Below are 26802 nucleotides of genomic sequence, written 5' to 3'. Positions count from 1 at the left end.
GGAGCACTCGGAAGCGATGGCGCGCGTTAGTTAGCAGCAGCAGACTGGGAGGGGTGTGGAATTCGACTGGCTAGGGAGGGATACAAGACAACCAGGGGTTTGAGGGGTGTGGAGGTTACAATACAATCTAGCGCCTGTACATGGGCGACGGTTATTGCTGGGATTGGGTGAAGTCTGCTGCTGGTTCTGCTGGCAGTCGATCCGGATGCTGTTGACGAGGGTCTTGGTCGGTGTGTTTGTAAGAGGCGGAAAGAGAAATTATTACAGCATTGCAAAAGGATACTGATTCGATCCCCGACGACATTCTAGGGATGGTGGTGCGAGGGATTTGGCTATTACCAGTCGAACGCTGAAGTGAGAAAATGAGAGTAACAGAAGCGATCCGGGAATAGAGATAACATTTAGTTACGACTTTTTGCATACGCCAGACGCGCGCGCCATTATCATGCATACGTGAGGGAAAAATTTTCACAATTTTCCACAAAGTTAAAATAACATTTTCATTTTTCTCTGGAGCGTCGTGTACGTGGGACGTTGGTTTTGAGTTTTTACGGAAGCCGAAGAGTGCGGACACAGGAAAGGCTCTCGACGATCTGGGTCTTACATACTACGACGCCAGGGCCAACGTTCAGTTCCACATCTGTCGCGCTCCGTATCGGTTCACACCCGGAAAAAGATACTATTATCTCGAGAGTGCCAATGAACAACACCGGAAAAGTGCTAGTGAATTTTTAAACTCTAGTGATTTATAAGTGATTTTAAAAGAGATTATAGAAATACCTACCTACCTTCAGTATTTTATTTATTCCTCAAAACTCAATGTGCTAGTCAACACCACTGCAATCGAACAATGCATTCCTCAGGATCACCACTATCGACATCCTCTCCACTGGATTTACGACCTGTTCTTGGAACATCTGCCTTGGCACCAATGCACCACTCAATGCAGCACTCTAGTCACAGACTGGGACAAAATCCAAACGTCAATCAGCATCATCCACACCTTCAACATCTAAGCAACCATCTGCACCATCAACATCACCATCATACCCATCAACCACAACAACAACAACAGCAGCAACATCATCCGTCACATGGTCATCACAGCACAGCGAATGGCAACACCAGTAGCAATAACAACAGTCCAACAACAACGGAACATAACAATAAAAACCACAACAACACTAGCAACAGCAACAATCAACAGCATCAATCAAGCAACCTAGCAGTAGCAGTAGCAGCAGCCGGAACCGACGGCAATGATGGCACCGGAACACCGGAAGGTACCAGCAGCAGTGCATCTTCCGGAAGTAAATCTTCGAGATCTCAGTCGCTAGTCAAGCCTCCGTACTCGTATATCGCACTCATTACCATGGCCATCATCCAGTCGCCGCAGAAAAAGCTAACGCTCAGTGGAATATGTGATTTTATTATGAATAGGTGAGTCGGTTCTGCTTTCAATCGTCAGTGTTTGGGTTCAAAAACGGTAATACGCGATTTAATGTCTACACTATGTTTTTTATTGAGACAGCGAATTTGAAAGTTTCGCTACTGAATTCTTAAATCCACATCGCCAAGTTTCATGTACTTAATAGTGTCACGCTGAAGCATTTTCAATATTAAAGCTGCAGGGGACAGTAAGAGGAATAATTCGTTGGATTAAGTTATAAAGGCGAATTGAATATCAATCTTGGACAAATTAATTGGATATTTGTAGCTAAACTGCTTGAAAAGCAGCTGCAACTGATATCTAAGTATGTGCTGAGAAATTTCTTCAAACTGGTGGTGTATTTTAAAAAGGTAAAATTTACCGAGTAACTGGGGTAGTTTTTTCCCACTTCTCTTTCTAGGTTTCACCTAGCAAAAAGGTGAATTATAGCGAGGTGGTTAGACCTAACGAGTCTATAGTAAACAAAGAGACGAAATGTCACGATTGGAATTTTCGATTTTCTGTCAGTGTCATTCCAATCGAGCAAAACCAAGCAGTCTTAAAGGCAACCCACAGCAGGGTTGCAAGCTTGTTATTTCAAAAGGGATCAGACTGCGCCTCTTTGTATGCAGTCTCTTTAGTTAGACCAAGTGGAGCGTGATCTGGCGAACGTAGTGTGTCCGAGAAATTGGAGAACGGTTGCCATGGACCGAGTGAATTTTAGGAATTATGTTCGTCAAGTTATGTCGTGAGACGGTATACTATGTAAATAAAAAAATAATATACCTTTTTGCTTTCCACATAGAAAAAAGGTAAATTTTACCTTTTTGGGATTCACTGACTTCCCGGTTTCCCATTCCCTGTCTAATTAGCTTTTTTTCTCTTCACCTGTTAAAAGCTGTTCTGATTAGTCACCAAACTAAACAAAACAAAGACACCAATTCATTTAAGATTTGATTTTTGTTTAAAAAAGACTTCATTACCTTTGATTTGGGAATCTATGTTCCAATGATGCTCTTCCTTCCGACGATCCGGCTTGGTTAACTCCGTTTTTTTGTCTTGAATGTTCCGTTTGAATACATTTTAGCATCCTCTCTGACATCGACGCTGCCTTTTCCGTGTCCTTCCGCACCACCATGAGCGCTGAATCCTACTATAATTAGCCCATTCCGTCCCTTCTCCGTTCGATTCATCGTAACATTACGTCTCTTCTCTGTTCGACTCATCCATTCAGCTGAGGGATAATATCGACTGTTTCGGAATAATGAGGAAAACTTCGTAGCTCAGTAGACCTATTTGTAATAATCTGTTTTATGATGAGAACTAGCACGACAAAATGAAATCTAAAGCGGGCCAGACTACACAATTGGCTTGAGCAAATTCGATTCCACGACGATTGTTTGATTCTATGCTCGATACACACGATACAAACATATTTCACGCGATCACAAACGGTTGCTGGCGGAAATAACAATAACGAAAAACCCCTGCACCCCGGCTGGAGCTGAGTAAATAGCCTGGATTTTGTACAAACAGCACCATACACCATGCCACAGAGGGTAGTTTGTACAGAATATTTCGATCCCGACCGGTTTTACTCAAACCGTTTGCAAGATTTTTCAAGCAGTGCCATAAACGATGCAAATCATGTTCACAGCGTAAACTAATCAATGTTCACAGAGGTAAACTTTACCTCGTAGTTCCTTTTTTGGATTTACCTTTTTTGCGAGGTAAATTGTACCTTTTTGTTCTGCTCAATTCAGATAAACTCGACACATAACACTTGACGTATTACAGGACACTACACTTAACGTTCTTACTTAACGGAAAAAAGGATTTAAAATTACCGTCAACAGGGGCATCATGCAACACTTTTCAACTTTAATAACTTCTAAAAACTGTTTAGTCCACAGATAATCATCCCGAAATGCGTGAAGTTTTATAAAAGTTCGGTTGAATCAAAAGTTACGCGAAGCGCAACATTTAAGACTCGAACTACAAAAATGGGATTCCCATGGAATTCAGGACGGTTTATTTATTTATTTATTAACTAGCTGATCCCATACGAACTCCGTTTCGCTTTCAATTTAGAATATGTCATGAACAGTTTGCTTGAATGTCAATTGTCAGGTATTTTCCAGACGCATTTTTGAATGCATTGTAGATCAATAATTGCAAAAATGTGGAACACGTCATATGTTCGATCACTTTTTCTGCCGCTACTAAATTTGAAATCAGGAATCAATTGACCGTGCCAAAAATCTCGTATATGAATTTCCGTCTTGATGCGATACAAACTCACGTAATTGTTGCTGAAACAAATTTGACAGTTAATATGGAAGACCCCGTTTTTTGTCCATCGATATAAATATTGAAATTAGAAATCAATGGAACGTCCCAACTCCCGTGTATAAATTTCGACTCGATCATTGCAGATCGGTGGCCTTTTTTACGAAATTTGATATCTGAAATCTATTGCCCTTCCCTCAAAACTCCCGTGTGCAAATTTTCAAAATAATCCATTGCATAATAACGTCAATATCGCAAAAAAACAGTGAAAAGTTAATATGGACGACCCCTTTGGCCGATCCCTGACCCAAAATTGGACAAATGGAATAATTGTACGTACGTATTGTACGTAATTCCAATGTACAAATTTTAACCTGAATCCGAAGTTAAATAACGTCAAAATCACACAAAAAAAATTGAAAAGGTAATATGGATGACCCCTTTAGCTGACCCCTTACACTGAATTCGATACCTGAAATCGAATGCTTATCATTCGAAACTCTCGTGTACCAATTTTCATCTAAATCCGATGTATAATAACGTGAATATCGCAAAAATAGCGAACAGTCAATATGGACGACCCCTTTGGCTGACCCCTTACACAAAATTCTATACCGGCAATCGATTGCTCGTCCCTAAAAACATCCGAGTACAAATTTTCATCTCAATCCGATGAATAATAACGTCAATATAACAAAAATATTGAAAAGTTAATATGGACGACCCCTGTTGCCGACCCCTGACCTCAAACTCAACACCTGAAATCGGTTTCTCATCTTTTGAAACCCCTATGTGCAAATTTTCATCAAGATCCGACGAAAAATAACGTCAATAACGCGAAAACAATATTTGAAGGGGGACGACCCCCTTCAGAAGGGGTCATCCGAAAATCTGAAAACATTTTTCATCATTCCTGGTCCTAATGAGCATCCATGCCAAATTTCAGCTCTCTAGCTTTTAAGACGGCTGAGCCTATAGTGGACAAACAAACAAAAAAAAACAAACAAACAAACAAACCCACAGAAATTGCTTTTTATATACATATAGACTAGCAGACCCGGTAAACTTCGTCTTACCATGTTCAATTTGACATCCATTTTCTATTTTTCCTAGTTTTTTTTACATTTCCCTTCTTTCCCTTTACTCGAATCGTCCCGTTCAATTCTATCAAAATTAAACCAAAGAATTTAAACTCAACGGGTCTTTTAAAATCCAATTTTTGTAACTTGTTAAATAAATAACTGTATGTTGATAATATGTATGTTTCATTTGCTGTATTCCATTCAGTAGATTTATTTCGTTTTGTTATATTGTTTTCAATATCGGGACAATTTTTGGAGTATTTGCCGAATATTTTGCCTAACGCAGCGCTTTCAGCTCCCAATAAGCTTTGGATGGTGTATTTTTTAGAGCTGTAGTAATGAAACACATAAGAAAAGATTTTTTACTAACCATTTTCAAACAGCTTATTATTCACCATTGACATGCTTCGAAGCAGTTTGAATTAAAATCCATATTTTTATCAAATCATTTCCAAAAAGTTTCGCCTGATACTTAAGTTATAGACTTTACACATTTCAGCTTAAAGTGTTCCCAACAGCACTTGTCATGGCATTAAATCTGGTGATTCTGTGTATTGCTAATTCCTTTTTTTTATTCAAACAAAAAATGCAAATTAATTCCTTTGAACTCTAACCCAATGAATCAAAGATTAATTGATTTTTGATTGATTTTTGATGATTTGATTGGTTTTGAAAAGAGGAAAACATATGTTTAGATATATTCACCCATTATTTTAAAGATTTTAATTCAAGTGTCCTGTAATACGTCGTGTGTTTTGTGTCTTTTAATCCAAGCAGTTCTGATTTCTACATTTCCTGAACATTGTTGGTGGTGATCTGTGATTTCATTTAGGATTGAGTTATATTTTTAAGATTTAATAACATTTAATTGATAAGCAGATTTTTTTTTAAATTTAATAGATTGAAAATAAATAATCTGATCAGGCTACGATGGTTTCATGAGTTCATTTTATTTCCTGGAAATTATCATATATACAAAACCTTAATAAAAATTATGTGTCTTTTTTACTTTAAATCTTAATTTTCAAAAATGAAACACCGGTCAAATCCTAACGAATATCACCACAGTTCCACTTTCATATGCTCTGGAAAAAGTAATATTAAAAAAAAAAATTAGTTATGTTGACAAAAAGAAATATCGAAGTATATATTTGTCCCATTTATTGGGGCAAGTGAAAACACATAGGTCTTTTTAGATGCGTCAGTGAAAAGACTTTAAAATTAATTTAATACTTGTTCTTGTTTGTCTGTTTTATCAACTTTCATTGCTATATCCTAAGTTTTTCTCCGGAATAAATTAATGCTTGGTACTTCAATTTCACTGAATGCTGTTCAACCAAAAGACCCTGATTTACAAAGACCTTTATAATAATTTTGAATATCCGCTTCAGATTCAACACTCGGGATATCCTTTCTGGCCATTTTGAAGATAAAATTCTTAAATTGTAAATGTTTCATAGCTAAATGGCGCTTTTTCACTTATTTCACCTTAGAAATTACAGGAATTAATATTATTTTTAACACTATCAGGTCATATCAAAAGTTCATCATAAAAATCTGCTGCCCCTGGAATATCAATCACAAAAAAACTTTTCAACAAAAAAGTGAATCAAAAGTCTCTTCTATATAGCCAAAATATGTAAAACAAAAACACACTTTTCATGTTAAGTTTGTACTTGAATTGTGTGTAAACAAACAGTAAACGTGTACACAGTTTTGGTGAACGATTTTAAAAAAAAGTTAAGTTTATTTAATCAAAAATTTTTTTGGGCCCAACAATTTTTAGATGAAGAAATAATGTATACATTTTTTGTAAAAGTTGATAGTTTGCTTGATTAGTTTGATAGTTGATAGTTAGAAATTCTTCCGGAAAATGCATATCCTCACTTTTTGTTATTAAAAAGTAGATTATTTTATTGATAAGTTCAATTTACGTTTGCAAAAAATCAAATAGTTCATTCGGCCTTTAAAAACTTCAATTCTATCTAACCTATTTCAAAGAACAGACTCTTGTTGAAAGGACGAATGGCCAAGTTGGTTAAAATCCTCTATAATTAAACAAATTAGAAGAGAATAGACTCTTGTTCAGTTAATGTGTCTAGCATTCTAGGCGTATTGGATTATACGAAATTGAATGTAAAGCTTCCCAATTTCTTATTTTCAAACGTCCTCAGAGTGTCATAACATTATTTCATATTTATCTTTACCAAGTTCATATTTTTTGGCAACAATTTACTACTTAAATTAACACGAATTAAAAATGGTTTTGATATTTGAAATCGTTTATATGGTTTTGATTCGATCGATAAAATATCAATCCGTGTCACATCTAGGCGTCATTTATTACCATGTGCTGTGTACAAATAAAATAAGCAAGAAAAAAAAAGCACATCTAGGTTGCATATCGCCCCCACGTGCATAAGAAATATAGGTACTTGGTTGAGAAATAGGCGCCTAATTTTTAATTTTTTCCAGCGATCAATGAACAGTATGCTTTGGTTACTATTATCTTGTTACGACGTTTGCCAGCGACGCCTCGCCCATGCAGACGAAAAACAAACCCCTCGAAGAAAAGAAAATCTCTAAAAATGGATGCCCGACTTTTCAATTTCAGATTTTGGCAAAACAAATATTATCCCCCTTATTCTGCGCCGCGCGTGAGGTTACGATAGTCGAGTCACCCGATTCCAGTAGTCGCTTTAGGTGAGAAATGTCTTTTAGAATTAATTTTTTGAGTTATTATCCTAATCTAGTAGTCACCGTGAGTGACAAATCGTATGCTCTGTCACATCGGTTTCGGGAATAAGGTGAAAAGACTCACGCGACTCCGACTCGACTCGACTATCGTCACCTCACGCGCGGCGCAGAATAAGGGGGTATATGTTTTATTCGATGAGCAAAATGTCAAACTGAGTCACATCTTGGCGTCATTCATAACCATGTGCTGTAGAAATGAGCTAGGAATCAAGAACAAAAAAATCACATCAAGGCTTCATATCGCCACCACTTGCATTGAAAATATTCTTGGTTGAGAAATACGCGCCAAAATATTTTCACTGATCAGTATGCTATGCCATGGTTACTATCTTCTAACGACGTCTGCTCGCGACGCCTCGAACTTGGAGACGAAAAACAAACCGCCCAATGGAAAAAAAATCTCAAAAAAATGGAAGCCATGACTTTTATTTCATTCAAAAACTACAAATTTAATTATTACGCACAACTGATGCGACTTTGTGTTGTTTTTATTCGATATAAACCGATTCGCATGCCTACAGAATATTCTAAAAATAATTTCATTCGAATCGTTTGGGTCATTTCGGAGGAGTAGTACTACAAACACCGTTACAAGAGAATTTTATATAATAGTTTCATTTATTTAACATGTAGTTTAAGGTAATTCAATTCCTTTTTTTTTTTCATAATTCCTTTATTTGAAACGGCTCATGCCTTTAGGCTTTAAGGAGCCAAACTCGTTTTGTATTTTTACAATTGGTATATGCTTAGCTTAACACTTGTTTAGAAGACAAAGAAGGATAGAAAGGGTAATATGAAAAAAGAAAAAAAAAGAATTATAGACGAAGATCAATAGCTTTTAGGAAAAGATATATTTCAAACATATAGTCCAAGTCCATCACAGCTAACACATCCATTACTGTAACTTCAGCTGGTTAATTCAATTCCTTGTTTTGTTACTACATTTCGTGCTTCAAAGTTATAAAAAAGATCACACTTAAATTAATTTTTCTCTTCGTGAGCACTTCTTTTGAGCACTGGGCATTAACAAATGCTGTCCATTGCAAATTATTTTGAACTAGCTGATTTTACCCGGCCTTGCTCGGGTTCGCATAAAATATAGATCAAAATGAGTCGTTGGAGTTTTCGAAGTTTTGGAAGCTTTGTATTCATCATTAAATATAAGAAATTTCACCAATTTTAGGCCATGTGAGCTACACAGCAAAAAAAAATGTAACGCTGGCCGATGTAATTTATGAAGATGTAAGCATACCTATGTATTTTTTTGGATAATCGTTTTAATATTACATCTTTTCTATGTACACCATGCGAGCAGGTCTTTTTGTGTAATATCACAACCAGCAATGTAGCATCACATCAAGTAGTCAATGTTTATCCAAATTGACATTTGATTTGCTATACGTATCAAAAAGTTGGTGGAGGTTTGCAAGGCTCAGGAAGATTTGTTTTTCTAGTGAGTATGATCGATCTTCTCAAAAAAATTTAGCAAAACCATTCAGTAAGGTTTCATTTTCTATTTTTCTCTGCAGGGTCATTTCGCCCAAGGACACCGTCGAGAATGAAAAATTTAGAAAGATTTGAAACCACCCGGATGAAAAGATGAGTATTTTTTCCGATCTGATTATCCTCAATGAGCTCATTTCCAATTTTTTTTTAGGAAGGAACTGTTACGGATTGAAAACACACGCTGGCTGTTTCTTCCTAAGGATACGGAACCTCGAACTTCAAATCTTACTGATACGATGCCTCCATTTCCGTTGAATAATTGTCAGCTATGAAAAACAGTTTGAACAGCTGTCGTTTCATGAAAAATTATGTTATCAGAAGTGGTCAGAAGTGGTCAAGTGCAATGTTTCGACAGGATTTCTATAGTTTCAGCTAAATCGGTGCTGCTGGATATGTTTGGAACGGGAACCTGTCTTCTTAAAGAATTAGTCAGAGAGAACTTCCTATCCGGACGACTCACAAACGGCAGTTCTCACTTAGGATAAGAATATTATGTAACAGAATGATGATATTTTCAAATAAATTATCTGCCAACAGTTTGATTATAATTGCTCAGTTTAATTCTCATTCAATTTCCTGATTCTTATCCATATTTAATCCATATTTAAAGTCTGGGTCTTGAATGAGACTTCAAGTAAAAAACGGAAACAATCACGTTTATGAGAAATTTAGAAAATATTCAAACATCCAGGTACATTGGAAGCTCTATACTATAATCGTGCTCGAATTTGTTTACTGCGATACATACTTTTGATGTAATTTGTTTTACATCGTTCAGATGTAATTTCGTAGTCACATCAAAACAATGTAATATTAGATACCTTTTGCAACTCAAGTTATGTGCACGTTTTTGATGTAATATCGCAACACTTTTTTTGCTGTGTATGTAAGTTTTGTTAGTCTTTTTTATGTTTTGATTGAGATTATTTACTGTTTTTCTCGTGTTCATAATTTTAAAAAAAAATTTGTTTGTATTTTAAGAAATTTAAAACTATTTCCCTAGAATGCTAATTCATCCTATCATAACCAACCTTTTTTTTCACCCACCATTTCTAAGGAAGCTTGAATAGCATTTACCTGATATATTCAGCTGATAAAACTGTTTTTTTTTTACTTTCACATCCCCCATTTAATAAAAACTTCTTTTGGAAATCATTCCACTTTTCAAGTTACATGATCTCCCTGTACAATGGTATATTCAAGTTTTAGTCACTTAAATCTAAATTTTCAAAAAAGACTTTTGAATCTTGTTGAATTATGTTCAAAATTCACTTTGCATGTTTTCAATTGTATGTGTGCTTTTAAAATCACACTGCTTTATGAGTAATTCTTCTTAAACGTTAAAAGTTCCACTAATAGTTTTTTGAAGTTATCGAGAACAAACTATCTCTAAACCGAAGTTACCATAATAATGCTATAAAACAGATTTAATTTGAGTTATATTTCAATGTTTCCATTGTTGGACACAATCATCCCATTAATTATTGTGAACAGTGATCAACGTTGTCAAGTCACATTGATGACCAAAAATGACTCAAAAGATAGAAATTTACCAATGAAATTGAATTGTATAAAACTCAAAACCTTAGATTTAATTTCTTAAACAATTTTCTAAACCTCCGTTTGAATTCCTCGAAGGCTATCTAAGAGGCTGAAAGCTGAATCTAATAAATTTTTCTTTCGCTATGGAAAATCCCATAAATATTAAAATGGTTGGCTCTTAAAAGCTGGAATTTATGAAAATCGGATCATAAGATTTTCAACACTCAGCCCAAATAGTTGTTCAGCTGAAAAAGTCAATTCATTGTTCACTGTTCAGTTCACTGTTTGTTTTTGTAGACCTTCAAAGCCCCCCATCGGCGGTAAAGAGCTTTGATAAACAATTTGTACAATTCTTGTCAATATCTATATTCCTAACAGGCTAGTTAGATTTTTCAATTCATAATGTAGGCATATTATGGCATCCAAATATCTCGTACCGGTTTCACGTGCTTTGAAGTAGAATGACAAAAAACACCCGCCAAAATTTTCCCTTTCAAATTATGAATGCTTAGCAAGCTTTGATTTGCTATCCTGTACACGTGAACTCTGGATGGTCGTTTCTAATACCCAGCCCATGGTGATGGTGAAAACAACCCCGCCAAAGGATACGATAAACGGTTGGCAAAATGGGTGCCATGACTTTTGATTCGTGTGAATAAAAACGAAAGTCCCTTTTCTTAGGTGGGAGGGGCTCAAAACTATTACTAAAACCTTACCATGGTCCAAACACATAAGTGTACCAAATTTCAGGCTGATCGGTTAAGCGGTGTGGATTTGTATAAGGTGCATACAAACAAACATATATAGTCCAACTCATCTTTATATATTAGATTACAACTCTGAAGTTAGTAGCTTTCTCTACGTACCCGATAGTGTCGTTACCTATTTTAAGCGGTGGTAAATTTAAAGTGTTATATAATGAGGGGAAAAACATAGCTTTGGTTTTGTCACTATTGATAGGTAATTGGTTCCTTTGAGACCATCTATAAACATTTTCTAAGTCCGAGTTCATGGCATCAAGTAAAAGTCCGGGCTGATAACTCGGATTCGAAAGATAAATTTGAACATCATCAGCGAACAAATGAATGTTGCTTCTCCTGCAAGACATAGGCAAATCGTTGATGAACATGGCAAATAGAATCGGTCCTAAAATTGATCCTTGTGGAACTCCCGAAATCACTGGAGCGGCCGTTGATCGCGAACCTTTACAAATAACAAACTGGCTTTGATTTCCTAAATAGGAATCTAACAACGATACAGCACTTTGCAAAAACATGAGTTGGTGTGAAAGCTTTTTCAGAAATTTAACGTGTGAAACTCTATTGAATGCTTTAGAGAAGTCTAACATTAACAAGATCGATATTTGTTCCTTATCAACTGCACTATGGATATCATCAATCACTTTAGCAACAGCGGTTGTTGTATTATGCTTTGTTCTAAAACCTGATTGATATTTACTGAGAAGGTTAAAAGTATTAAGAAAAGTTTGAATTTGTAATTGTAGTATACGCTCGAACACCTTTGAAAGAACATAAAATAGAATGCTTATTGGACGAGATTTGAAATATCTTTGCTAATAGATTTTTTCTTCAAAGGCAAGATTTTAGAAACCTTCCATGCTCTAGGAAACTTACTGGTTCTTATGATGGAGTTGAAAAGCTTACACAGGGGAGACCTTAGAGATGGTAAAAGAATTTTAATGAATTTAAGCGGAATTTCATCTGGAGCTGTAGCAATAGATTTAATCGAGTTTGCAGCTAATATTACATCGTTAGTGTCAATTGTGGTAAAGCGGAAACCATTTACATTCAAAGGTAAAATCGGTAAAAAAGAATCCTCAGCGATAAAATTTAATGCGAAGTATTGAATTTTCTGATCACTAGAATTGTTAAAGATTTCATAACGATTGGGGATAGGGTTCTGTATTAGCTTCAATCTTTTCCATAGTTGTTTTGGGTTTGATGTTTGTAGTCGATTTGAAACGGAATCTATCTTGGCACGCTCGATTTTATTTGTCACTAAATTTCGTAATTTCTTGAAATGGCTCAAAATCGTCTTGCATTTTAGATCAACCCAGCATCGATAAGCAACATCCCGGTTGCTCATAGCGTTTCGAATGTCCTGATTGAACCAAGGATTTTTCTTAGTGGGACTTCTCTTAGGGGGCATCCATAAATTACGTAACGCTCCTAGGGGGGGGAGGGAGTAAGCTCGAGCGTTACGAATTGTGACATAGGGGAGGGGGGGAGGTATGCTCATCGTTACGTAACGATTTTTTCCTTAAAAATTTCAGTTTACTTAATCGCAGCTATTTTGATGTCATGCCATTTCCGCAGAATGATAAACCAACCATAATTTGCTTAAAATTTGTAGGCTTCAACATGATTGAAACTGGTTTGTAACTTTTCCCCTTTAAAGATTCTGAAATAGACTCCACCAAATGCGGATTGAATATCCGTTAAATAACCGTTGGAAAACCGAATATTAGGTTAATTTACTCCCAAGAACTCAGTTCAACCTTAAGACGGAAATTTTACTATTTTTTTCTCAATTGATTTAAAAAAAATGCAATTTTGATTATTCCGACGAATATTACTAAGTTGAGTATATTTTGCATAACAAGTTATACTCCTTAAACAAACTAAAGTAAACAAGGTAGATCATCAGTGAACAAGCACAGAGCAACTCGGATTAAGAACTTCAATTTATTTTATCAAAGAGTTATCATCAATGAGTACTAAGAAGCGATTTGGATAGATATAAATTCCGTTTTGTAAAACGTTTAAAAAAATCATGTTAATTTTTTTATCTTCGAAAATCTGTATTTAAAAACATGAGAAGATGGGGGGGGGGGGTAATTATCAGCGTTACGTAATTTTCGAAGGAGGGTACGTCGAAGCGTTACGATTTGTGACATACGGGGGGGAGGGGGTCAAAAAAGTGCATTTTTTGCGTTACGTAATTTATGGATGCCGCCTTAAGCAATGGAACAACATGTTTTCCATCCACCAATCAGTCAATAAATTTCTGGCGAAAATAATAACGAAAAATGGAATGAATAATTCATTCGAGGTTCAAAATTAAATAGAAATCGCATTTTTCCAAAATGGAACTATGTTGTTTTTTCTTTCTGATGTTATCTTGCGAGTGTAACTTTTGAATGCATGAATGGAAATTGATGAAATTCTCAGTGAAACTGCCCAGTAACATAGTGTTAGCATGTGCAAATTTTTGTTACGTTCCGTTAAGTGATTTTTGAGATAGCGTCCAATGAAGATTGTTTTTTAATTTTTTTAGCACCACGTGCGCCATCTGTTATTTATACTATGAACCACCTTTTTCCAAATTAAGACTATTTTAGATAACGTTTCTGCTTTCTTTCTGATTTTACAAAAAAAAACTCAAAATTTTCAATTTGATCAAAGTTATGACAAAGAAATGTGAATCCTTCACGACAAAAAATCAACATATTTGACTTTTTATCACTTCATCACAGTTTGCGCCGTATAACACGAACCCAGGTCCAATGAAAACAGATTATCAAATCTGTTAGACATATTCTATTGCTATGCAGGGAAAACGGACCCATTAAAAGGCAGTCTTTTTTTTGTATATTTAGACTTTTCATCTCAATCGTATAAAAAAAGCTGTCTTTTTGTATATTAAGCCATTCATCGTGCCAATCATATAAAAAAAAACTGACTGAGTGGCAGCTTCCACAGATCGTCAGCATCTTCAAGAACTACACACAACGAAAAAAATTTTTAAGACAAAGTAATTTTCCTCTGTTTAGTGGCCAAACAAAGGAAAATTACTCTGATTCTAGGACAAATAAAAAATCCTTTGTTTCTAATCTGTTTTTCTTTGTTTTAAAGAATTTCTCACCTTTGAAATTAAAACAAGTTCTTTGATTCAAAGTATTTTTTTAATTCAAAGAATAAATCCTTTGTTTAAAAAATTTTTCTTCAGAATCAAACTCATAATACATTGTATCAAATAAAAAAGAGTTTGTTTCAATAGAATATTTTTTTGAATCAAAATAAATTGTTTTTTGGTTCAAACACCAAGATTTCTCTGAGTGTAGGCATCAATTTTTTTAATTTCCAAATATTCATGATCCAGTATCTTCACTTCAGCTTCAACATCCCCAGAACATTTAGCTAGTGCTGTCAGGAACGTTTCGCCAGTGGGCTTTTCAATAAATGGTTTTGAAATCGAGGAGGCAGTCATCTCTAAAGCAGCAGCGAAGCTCAAGAATTCCTTTTCTACAGGTCCGGACGGGATACCAGCTGCTTTTTTGAAAAGTTTCATGCCTGTTTTGCTGACCCCTATTCGGCTCATTTTTCAAGCTTCGCTTGATAGAGCCATCTTCCCTCTACTATGGAAGGAAGCTTACATGTTCCCGGTTCATAAAAAAGGAGATAGGAGAGATATTAACAATTACCGTGGAATCTCTGCTTTATGTTCTATTGCCAAATTATTTGAATTGGTGATCTTGGATCCTTTTTTCACGTCCTGCAAAAATTACATCTCCAATGATCAGCACGGATTCATGCCCAAACGCTCTACAACAAGTTACTTGCTAACGTTTACTTCTGTTGTGCATGAAAGTTTTGCTGCCAAATCTCAAACTGATGAATCTACACCGATCTGTCCGCTGCATTCGACAAGGTGAACCATGAGATTGGCATCGGAAAACTCGAACGCTTAGGATTCTGTGGTACGCTACTGGGCTGGTTCCGCAGTTACTTAACCGGTCGTAAATTGATTGTTCGAACGGGTGACACCTTTTCCAGGCAGTTCCTAGCCACCTCTGGTGTGCCCCAAGGTAGCCATCTAGGACCGATCAACGACGTGTTGTCACTCCTCGACGTCCCCAAACTCTGCTATGCCGATGACCTAAAACTATTTTACACCATAAACGACCACGACGACATAAATTTTCTGCAATGTCAATTTAACCTCTTCGCTGATTGGTGCGACCTTAACTGTCTGCCATTAAACCGCAACAAATGTGCAGTCATCAGCTTTTCTCGTAAGCGGCAACCTTTAATCGCGGAGTACTTCCTAGGAGACGGACCCATCTCACGTGTGAACCACGTTAACGATCTTGGCGTAATCTTAGATCAGCGCTTGGAATTCAAGGCACACACCAACTACGTGATTGACAAAGCATCCAGAAGTCTCGGTTTCATTTTTAGAGTGGCGAAGGACTTCAAGGATTTGTATTGCCTGAAAAGCCTATACTGCAGCATCGTTCGTTCCATCCTTGAATACGCATCAGCTGTCTGGTGTCCCTACTACCAGAACGGTGTCGATCGGCTCGAGGCTATCCAGCGGCGATTCTTGCGATACGCCCTTAGACACCTGAACTGGCAAGACCCTTTTCGCTTACCTAGCTACGAAAATCGATGCCGCCTCATAGATATCGATACTCTTCAAGCTCGCAGACAAGCAACACGTGCCTCATTCGTCGCCGACCTCCTGTCATCGCGAATCGACTGTCCCACGCTACTGGAGGCTATTCCGCTTAGTGTACGACCCCGTGGTCTTAGAAATCTGGATCTTCAGTTGTACATTCCCCTTCAAATGAACAATTACGGAGCTAACAGCGCCCTCATCGGCGCAATGAGATCGTTCAACCGTTTCTCGGACTGATACACGAGGTATAGTATAACTAATAATAAATCCATACAAAAGATGCCATAATAAAAACCTGGATTCAATACTCATTTCAAGTATTGATATTGAAAAAAAGTGTGGTACCACAATACACACCGTGGCAAGTCAATGTAATCACATAAGGAAAGGGAACGGTTATTCGTTTGTTATAGGAAACCATACTTGACATATAGGATTGATGAATAAGGAAATACTATAATGTTCACAAATCTATATATATAAAAATGAATGTTTGTCTGTCTGTCTGTTCCCTATAGACTCGGAAACTACTGAACCGATCATCGTCAAAATTGGCATCTGAGGGTTTTTGGGGCCGGAGATGGTTTCTATAATAGTTAAAACCCCATCAGACTTAAGGGAGAGGGGGCTCCCATACTAAATTTGTAGTTTTTCGAAACAAATTAAAGTCATGACATCCATTTTCTGGAGATTTTTTTTTCCTTTGGGCGGTTTGTTTTTCGTCTCTATGGTCGAGGCGTCGCGAACATACGTCGCAAGAGGATAGTAACCATGGCATAGCATACTGATCGGTGGGAATATTTTGGCGCGTATTTTTGAACCAAGTATATTTTCAATGCAAGGGGTGGTGATATGAAGCCTTGATGTGATTTTTTTTTCTACCTGATTCCTAGCTCATTTGTACAGCACGTGGTTATGAATGACGCCTAGATGTGACCCAGATTAACACTCTGCCGATCAAATAAAACATATACATTTTTTTGTCAAAATCTTAAATTGAAAAGTCATGGCATCCATTTTTAGAGATTTGCTTTTCTTTGAGGGGTTTGTTTTTCGTCTCTTTGGTCGAGCAAAAGTCGTCGCAAGTGGATAGTAACCAAAACATACTGTTCATATTGATCGCTGGAAAAAATTAACAATCAGGCGCCTGTTTTTCAACCAAGTACATTCTTATATTTCTTATGCACGTGGGGGCGATATGCAACCTAGATGTGTTTTTTCTTGCTTAATTGTACACAGCACGTGGAAATAAATGACGCCTACATGTGACACGGATTGGTATTTTATCAATCGAATCAAACCCAATTGAAAGATTTGCAAGAATACTTCCATATTTAGTCCGTGTTAATGTAAGTAGCATTTGTTGTCTAAAAAACATAAATTTAGTTCTGATGCTCATGAAATAATGGTATGACACTTTGCGGACAATTGAAAAAAAAAATACAGAAAGTAAAGAATTTACAAACAATTTTCCAACCCTTATCGCCTACAAGGTTATTTTTGAATCATATTGATAACAGAAATATGAATAAGATGTTTTCTACAGAGGTAGATCGGAACCATTTTGTTGAACATGTAAAAATGTCTGAAGTTTTATCAAGCGCCATTTAAATTTAAAGAAGATAAAAATATCCGATCCGACACATGAACTGATCAAGAGCTTTTTCTTTGAATTAAATAAGACAGGACTGACGTGTGCATAAGTGAAAGGTATCAGTGAAATAAATTGATTTTTACTGACCAAAAGTGAGGGAATTCATTTTCCGAAAGAACTTTCATTCAAGGAACACTAGAGCATGTTCAAACGTTCAACTTTTATATGTTACAAAAAAATAAAAAATAATGTTTACTTCTAGAAATTGTTACTTCGGCCCAAATACACAACTGAAACGAATCTAGAAATGAAAATGGGAGCTTTTTATTTTAAATAATTCTGAAAAAACATCGTATTTTTTGCTCACATACCAATTCAAGTACGTACTTAACATGAAAAATGTTTTTGTGTTTCATGGCTGCATAAAGAGACTTTTGATCTGCTTCTTATTTGGACAGTGAGACTTTAGACCAAGGGTAAACGTCAAACTTTTAAGAAATTCACCTAAAAAATGATTCAATATGTTGGAAAGACCAGAAGGGATATTCCGAATGTTGAAACTGAAGCCAATATTTAAAATTCTTAAATGTCTTTGTTGATAAATGTCATTTGCTTTGAACAGCATTCGTTAAAAGTGGAGTAACAAACATAAATTTATACTGCTGGAATACTGCAAATATATCAATGACACTTGATAAAACAGTAACAAACAGAAATACGCATTAAATCCATTTTAAAGCCATTACTCTGACGGATCTGAAAATAAGCTTTGCATTTACACTTGCCCCAAAATACGAGACAAATGTAAACTTAGAAATTTGTTTTTGAAAACATTTTTGAATATTTGACTTTTTTTCTGAGCAGGGAAAAGCCCGCGGGAGTTGAACTGCTTTCAAGTTCATACTCCCGTAGGCATAAAACCTCTTCTTCATACTTTATTTTTTGTTTTTTTACATATTTTTTTTCATGCACCGGGTTCACAAAGGTATTTAATTAATATGTGCACTCATTCACAATATTTAAAAGTTCATCAGTTCTTTTTCTTTCAATTAGAAATTTATGTAAACTCGAGCCGGGTAAATCAGCCTACCTTCTTCAAGCAGCGGGGGACAAAATTGGAAAAGATGGGGGAGCTCCCATTTAAGTTTAATATAAAGAGCTTTTCAAAGAAGGGACCATATTTCATAAGAGGGTTTTTTGCGTACGGATATTTGGCATAACTCAAAACAGATGTGACAAATGTTTTTATGGAAGTTCGTAACTTCCCGAAATGGGAAAAAGGTGGAAAATCCATAAATTTTCACATCATTTAAGTCATTATAATAACTTTAAAAACAGAGTACAAATTTCAGATTATGATAACAAAATTAGAGATCAAGTTTCAGTAAATAATATATACCATCTTTGAATTGCAATTTGGAACTCCAGCTGCAGCTCTCATTTCAAAGTTGTTGATTCTGAACTGTGATGAGGTTTGATTTAAAAAATGCTTACAAAAATCTAAATTTGAATAAATTTTTACAAATAATATTTATTTTTGGAAGGTGTAGTAAAGCACACCGGGTCAGCTAGTATTCAAATAAAAATGGAAAGAGCTCACCAATGTTTTGTTTTAACTCGAGTAGATGCTGACAACCATGGGGTTTAAAGGATTTGAATGGCCACTTCAGATCTTGAAACGACGAGACAAAAATCCTTTGAAACTTCTGGACAGCGGTCCAAGCTGCTTTCAGGATTCTCCGGGAAGTAGATTGGGGTTTTTTCTCAATATCAATCCTTGTGTTATATTTTCGGGGTCCGACCTTAAAGCAACTTTTGAGGTCCATTTTGATATCCGAGAATTTAAAAAATCCGAAAAAGAACACGTCACTTTCGAGCATAGCCGACCAAGTCTCGCTTAGACTTAAAAAGTTATTGCGCTTTAAAAATTTACGTAAAACATACATATAAATTCTACTGAAAACATAAAATTAAAAAACCGTTAACATATAAATAATTCTTCACACAAGTCAGAAGTGATATTCTCATGAAATACTTTTTGAAATGACCTTCAATAAAAACGTTTTCTTGTATACTGTTCTCTAAAGCCGATGGAATTATTCTAAACATTATTTTATAAGCAATTTAAACACAAAATAACATCGAAGTAAAAAGTTAAAAATACATGCACATATTTTGATGAAATCTATATATATAAAAATGAATGTTTGTCTGTCTGTCTGTTCCCTATAGACTCGAAAACTACTGAACCGATCATCGTCAAAATTGGCATCTGATGGTTTTTGAGGCCGGCGGTGGTTTCTGTAATAGTCAAAACTCCATCCGACTTAAGGGAGGGGGGGCTTCCATACAAAGTTTGTAGTTTTTCGGAACAAATAAAAGTCATGACATCCATTTTCTCGAGATTTTTTCTTCATTTGGGCGGTTTGTTTTTCGTCTCCAAGGTCGAGGCGTCGAGCCAACGTCGCAAAAGGATAGTAACCCAGGCATAGCATACTGATCAGTGGGAATATTTTGGCGCGTATTTCTCAACCAAGCATATTTTCAATGCAAGGGGTGGCGCTATGAAGCCTTGATGTGATTTTTTTTTCTACTTGATTCCTAGCTCATTTGTACAGCACATGGTTATAAATGACGCCTAGATGAGACCCAGATTGACATTTTGTCGATCGTATAAAACATATACATTTTTTTGGCCAAAATCTGAATTTGAAAAGTCATGGCATCCATTTTTAGAGATTTTCTTTTATTTGAGGGGTTTGTTTTTCGTCTCTATGGTCAAGCAAACGTCGTCGCAAGTCTAAAGCATACTGTTCATTGATCGCTGGAAAAATTTAACAATCAGGCGCCTGTTTCTCAACCAAGTACCTACATATGTTTCTTATGCACGTGGGGGCGATATGCAACCTAGATGTGTTTTTTCTTGCTTAATTGCACGTGGAAATAAATGACGCCTAGATGTGACACGGATTGGTATTTTATCAATCGAATCATAACCAATTGAAAGTTTCGCAAAAATACTTCCATATTTACATCGTGTTAATGTAGGTAGCATTCGACTTTTCATTCAAGGAACATTAGAACATGTTCAAATTTTCAACTTTTTCTGTTGAAAAAAATTGAAAATTATGTTTTCTTCTAGAAATTGTTACTTCGGCCCAAAAACAAAACTGAAACGAGTTTAAAAATGAAACTGGGAGCTTTTATTTTTAAATAATTCTGAACTAACCATCGTACTTTTTTATTATATACCAATTCAAGTACGTACTTAACATGAAATGTGTTATTGTGTTACATGGCTGCATAAAAGAGACTTTTGATTCGCTTCGTTTTTGAAAAGCAAGACTTTAGAACTGATATTTAACTGGACGCAAAGTTTTTATGAGAAATTTTTAGTATATCCTTAAAGTGTTACAAACAATATTCCCTCCTGTCAACTTACACGGTGGGGCAAGGGCAAACGTCGAACTTTGAAGAAATTCATCTTTAAAATGATTCAATATGTTGGGAAGACCAGAAGGAATATTCTGAATGTTGAAACTGAAGCGGATATTGAAAATTCTTAAATGTCTTTGTAAATGACCTTTGTCATTCCCTTTGAACGGCATTCGTTAAAAGTGGAGTAAAACATAAATTAATACTGCAGGAATACTGCAGATATATCTGTGAAACTTGATAGAACAAAAAACCGGAATACGTATTAAATCCATTTTAAAGCCATTACTCTGACGCATCTGTAAATAAGCTTTACATTGACACTTGCCCAAATATACGGACAAAGGTAAACTTAAAAGTTTGTTTTTGCCATCATTTTTGAATTTTTGACTTTCTGCAACTGATATGTTTTTGAATATTTATATTTTATGTCGTAGTAAATTTATTTAAAAAAAAGAAATTTGCACTGTATTTAATACATAACCAATTTAAAATATATTTCACATCCATGATAATTGCTGTTTTGGAAAACTGCAAGCTAAAATGTCTCATGTCCACGAGTTTAGAATATGGCAAAACATTTTTTTAACATAGTTTTGTCGCGAAAAGGATAGATATTAAACCGCTTCGCAGGCGAGAATGGTGAAAAAAGCTGTTTGAAAATGGTTATTAAAAATCCTTTTCATCGTTTTTCATTTCAAATTTCTATAGCTTATTTTTTCAACTCCAAAAAATACCCCAAATGCTCTCTAAAATCTAAATTTGAATATTTTTTTACAAATTACACTTATTTTCGGAAGGTGTAGCAAAGCACAACGGGTCAGCTAGTTATTTAATATTTTTTTTTTTTTTTTTTTTGTTTCGATTATAGTCGTTTTACCATCTTTATGGCATTCGCGACTTTATCAACGTTGCAGTTGGCGGACAGTTATTGAAAAACTATCCGGTACAACTGTGTTCGATGTTTACTCTTGGGCTCGAACTCGCGGACATCGGCTCAGGAGACAACAGACTTGCCAACTGAGCTATATCACAAGCCCATTTAATAAATTGTTGAAGTTGTTTACTACTGCAATCTCACTAACAGATTTCCTCCACTTCCTACCATTACAGATTCGCTTACTACAAAGACAAATTTCCGGCATGGCAGAACTCGATACGACACAACCTAAGCCTTAACGATTGTTTCATCAAAATACCCCGTGAGCCCGGAAATCCTGGCAAGGGCAACTTCTGGACCCTGGACCCGCTGGCCGAGGACATGTTCGACAACGGGAGCTTTCTGCGCCGACGGAAACGCTACAAACGTACGACGATTCCGCCGGGGATGGGATTTCCGGCGGTATTCAATCCGTTCGCGCCATTTTGGATAAGGAAACCGGTTCCGGTGATACCGATGCAGTTTCCGCCACACGCTTTCGGCGATGCAGGATTGGGGATGCCGGGGCGGGCTGATTTTATGATGGACAGCAAGCTGAGCTTGTTCGGTGGCAAAATGGAAGATTTAAGTGTAGCCGTGATGGAAAACAGTGAGTTTCTTCAACGGAATGTGGATGGGTTAAAAATGTCCGGTTCGATGAATAAGTTTTTCCACGCTTACGGCGGAAGTGAAAGTGGTGGCCCCAGTGGCAATTATGAGGACAGTTTCCAGTGCAATAACAATAATAACAATAGTTCAATTAGTAGAGATAGTATTGGTGGCTATTTTAGCAAAAACAATGTTCCTATGGCTGTCCAAGATCAGCGATTCCCGCCGGACTTGGATCCGAATGATGGGCGTTCTCCGTTGACCGTCGGGCACACGGATAATGCCAGTGCTTATGAATTAGATCTCTCGAGTGATGATAAAATTGATGTGGAAAGTGACGATGACTATCGGTCGATGGGAAAAGAATACGAATCGGACAGAATACCGGACTATAATGGAAACTGTTCTCCGACAGAGAAAAAATCTAATGCGGACACATCCGAATCCGTCAAACCTACACTCGATGCGGAAGACTACTGCTGCGAGGATGACGATAATTCGGACAAAATTAGCACCGTATCAAACGACCACCAACCGGATGATTCCAAGCAATTTTACGTGAATAGTTTCGAAGAGTCGACCCGGTTCCTACCGGATGCCATCGCCGGAAAGTATGAACAGCTGAGTCGAACCCTCGTCGAAAACGATGACCTCAATGTGGTGGACGCCTACGCTGAAACAAAACTGGTGGGATTCGATTTCAGCAGCCGGAAACGAAAGCACGGAAATACCAAAGGATTTAGCATAGAAAATCTGATAGGTTGTAGCGTCGAGGACAGATGAACTTGCGAGATGGGCTTCAAGATATCGTAGCGTAGTGTACCTTAGCGGTTAACCAGAAACAAACCCCTTCCGTTGAAAACCTTGTACATATTTTGTAACATTTAGGTCCCTTTTAACGAGAGAAACAAATTCATATGTAGAACTAAATGCTATTAAAATGGTAATGTAATTGGATACTTGTGATGATATAATAAAAAAAGATTTAAGAATTTTAAAAGCTTATCTTTGAATAGAAAGAAAGTCCCCATCATGCAGTGGCTATGAGGTAGAGATGGATTGAGTATCCATCCTACTGATACTCAGTACCTATCCTACTGATGTTTCCAATTTTGAACCTTGGGGGTTAAAGGCGCTCAAGTTTATATGGGAATTAATGTTGATTTGTTCTAGCGAGTCGGCAAAAATAACTTTTGAGGTACTAATCTGAACAATTGGAGGCCGATTATTCTACAAATTTGAATACAATGTTCTGAAGTACCTTAAATTGTTATGAGCTCGCAAATAAAAGTTATAAGTTGCTAAAATGGGATGTATTTTGCTTGAGCTCGAGATCAAATCTGTTGAAAAACAGCAAGAAACTTCTGTTGAAACATTTAGATGTATTATCTGAGTCTCTGGGAAAAATGTGGGTTGGAAATCGATGAACAAAGTTACAATTAATTATTCACATGACAAATTTCTCCTTGAACATATGTTTGTATTCTGAGTTCAAAAAAATATTCCGGTCATGATAAAATTTTGTGTAATGTTTGCTTGAAAAAATCCTCTGCATCAAAAAGATAAATTTAGGAAGATTAAAAACGCTCAGCTACAATGTTGAATCCACAATATATCAAAAATAAAAAGACTGAACCGTTTTACACTTCGAGCAGAATGGCAGCAGGAGCTTCGAGCAGAAATTTGTTAAAAACGCAGGATTCAGTGGTGGAATAGAGTTATCGTTTATTCACTTTCTTTGTCATGTCCTTAAATAATTACTTATTACATAAGCATTAGCCTTTAATATTGTTAGACTGAAGTGATATCCTCACTGATTTATTTTCTCAACACTGCTGCGTTACCACGAACCTAACTTGAGTTCTTTCACTTTATCGTGTCATCATCACATTTGTGCTCTGCTTACAATCATCAGCTGTCAGCAGTAATCATCAGTTCAATTGTTCGTAATTGCGAATTGCATGGATCAAGTGAAAACCAAAACAAACAATGTTTTGGTTTCAACGGCGAAATAGCAGAATCTTCTGCTGCCCGCAAAAAGCTGCTTGCTGTACGAATCGATACGTTTGAAACGGTGAGTTTCAACACAATTCGCACAATTCGCAAATTGAGCATACTGAACAGCTTCACATGCGTCTCCCTGGGCAACGGCTTCGTCAACGCATCATCTGGCTGATCTTTAGTCGAGATGTGTGTAAAGATTGCTGACCGCTCCTCATGATCTCCTCATGCTTCATCCGCTGATAAATCCGCGCCTCCTCCATGTACTGGATGCAAGGAATGTTGTTCATCCATCAATTTGAAAGAAATGCTATCCACACCCGATTCACCCAGGACGCTAGTTAACTACAAACCTCCCTTGACTGCATGGCAAAAGGCTCCTAACTGACCGTCTGCTGACGTTTCGTTGACCACGAAATAAGATTACCGAAAGTCATGCGGTCATCGGCGTCGTCGGCAAAATCTACATCAGCATATCTGACGAGTGGTTCCGATTTCGCGTTTTGCGGTATACCAACGCCATATCGGTCATACGTCGAAGGTATCGTAGAACACGCTTCAGGACTGACCAATGCCTATCCGCTGGGCCTGCCTGGTATTTGCAAAGTGCGCTTACCCCAGCATTGATGTTCGATCTCCAAGATGACTGCAGACAACCGATCAGATCGTTGAACGGCTGCTTGGTGATAACCTCACCATCGTTCTGCTGCGGTCATCGAACATTCGTGTTAGAAACAGAATGGGTTTTCTGTAACCTGGGTTAAGCTAACCGCTTCCCAAATCTCGCTCTCATCCGTGGTTTTGGCACCCACTTGTTGATCTTCGAGAACCCTTAATTGTCTCAGCGCTCCATTTTGCTGATGATTTAAGGTAGCTCTTCATCTGCGCTGAGTAGCTCTGAATTGCCGTTTGCGTCTCAGAGCCGATTCATGATTGACGGAATCTTGACCGTCATCGTCGTCATCGTTACCCTTGTAGTAGCTCTCGTTTCGCACCATACGCTGATGAGCACCAGAATAGCGAATCTTTCGTTGACTCTGATGGCTGATAACCTAAGCGTGCGATTGTGCAAAATATCTTGAGTGTTGTGTTCTGGTAACCCCAGAGAAGCATCCTCTGATAGCTAACAAAGCCCTCTCTCGGTGGCTCTGAGAATAAGCCATACTTCGATCGGCAGTACTCGTCCTAAAAGCCGTAAAAATTAAGAAGTGGTTGAAATCGCTGGCAACTAACCGTCGCCTGAACCACCTCCTCCGCAGCACCCGTGACAGCTTCCAAACATCGGAGACAAGCTCGTGCATGCTAACCACAGCGCAGCTAAAAAACACGCGAACGATTTTCTCGACTTGCAGCTTCATAGACTTTCGTTCAGTTGCGTCAACTATTTGAACTTTCCTGAAAGCCGGAGGGCTACCTTCAGCAGCATGAGTCCAATCTGGCTCTGGTACGTTGTTGAAGTTGCTGGCAACTAACCGTCGCCCAAAACACCTTCTTCAAAGCAGCAGAAGAATCGTACTGCTAACTTCGATCAGCTTACGCGTGCTGACCGCAACGTAGCTCCATATCACGAGAGAAGCCCTCTCGACAATCAACCTCTTCCACCCTCTTATCCGAGCTGGATCTGAAGATTTAGACGCTGACTCATCGTTGCAGATCCCGTGAGTCCTCCTTTCGGCCTTCGGAAATGAACTGCTGCAGCGTGTCTCGTGACGACATCGAGAGTAATCCTTCGAAAGCCGACTTTCTGGCCTCGAACTCCAGTGACACCTTCTGGCTGACCTGGAGCAACTCGTGGCCTCTGCACTGGCGATCCTCTACGCTGGTAGTCCTCTGCGCTCATAACTGCTAACCACAGCGCACAAACAAAGCACGAGAGTAACCCTCTCGGCTATCAGCACCGCCCAATCAATCCGGGGTGTTGCTGCAGCTGGACCCGTCCATCTCTGCGCAGTCCGGTTGCGGATCCTGAGACTCCTCCCGGCCGTCGGACGTGAGCTCTCGCTTGCTAACCGCAGCGTGGCTCGTGACGGCATCGAGAGTAACCCTCTCGGTCCACAAACCTCCCCGGACTCGACCTCTGACGAACCTTCTGTCGACGAAGTCGACCGAATTATCGGCCGATGCCCAGTAAAATCTCCCATAAGTGACGATGCAACAATTGGCCTGCTTTGTAATGTATTAATATTTGCTCCTACAGGACAATTTTATGTGGTTTTGT

General features: G+C 37.4%; 1 protein-coding gene across 1 annotated transcript; it reads left to right on the top strand.

Moving 5' to 3' along the window:
- The first annotated feature begins 254 nt into the window (after positions 1-254).
- Positions 255-23566, top strand: LOC129745097 (fork head domain-containing protein FD3). The gene is made up of 2 exons (XM_055737936.1): positions 255-1440; positions 22169-23566. Exons 1-2 carry the CDS (start codon positions 851-853, stop codon positions 23364-23366), a joined length of 1788 nt encoding a protein of 595 aa, XP_055593911.1. The 5' UTR covers positions 255-850; the 3' UTR covers positions 23367-23566.
- Positions 23567-26802: the final 3236 nt, after the last annotated feature.

The sequence above is a fragment of the Uranotaenia lowii genome, chromosome 2 (assembly GCF_029784155.1).
Source record: "Uranotaenia lowii strain MFRU-FL chromosome 2, ASM2978415v1, whole genome shotgun sequence".
NCBI lineage: Eukaryota > Metazoa > Arthropoda > Insecta > Diptera > Culicidae > Uranotaenia > Uranotaenia lowii.
Note: the sequence above shows the minus strand (reverse complement) of the source record. Positions and strands in the feature narration are given on the sequence as shown.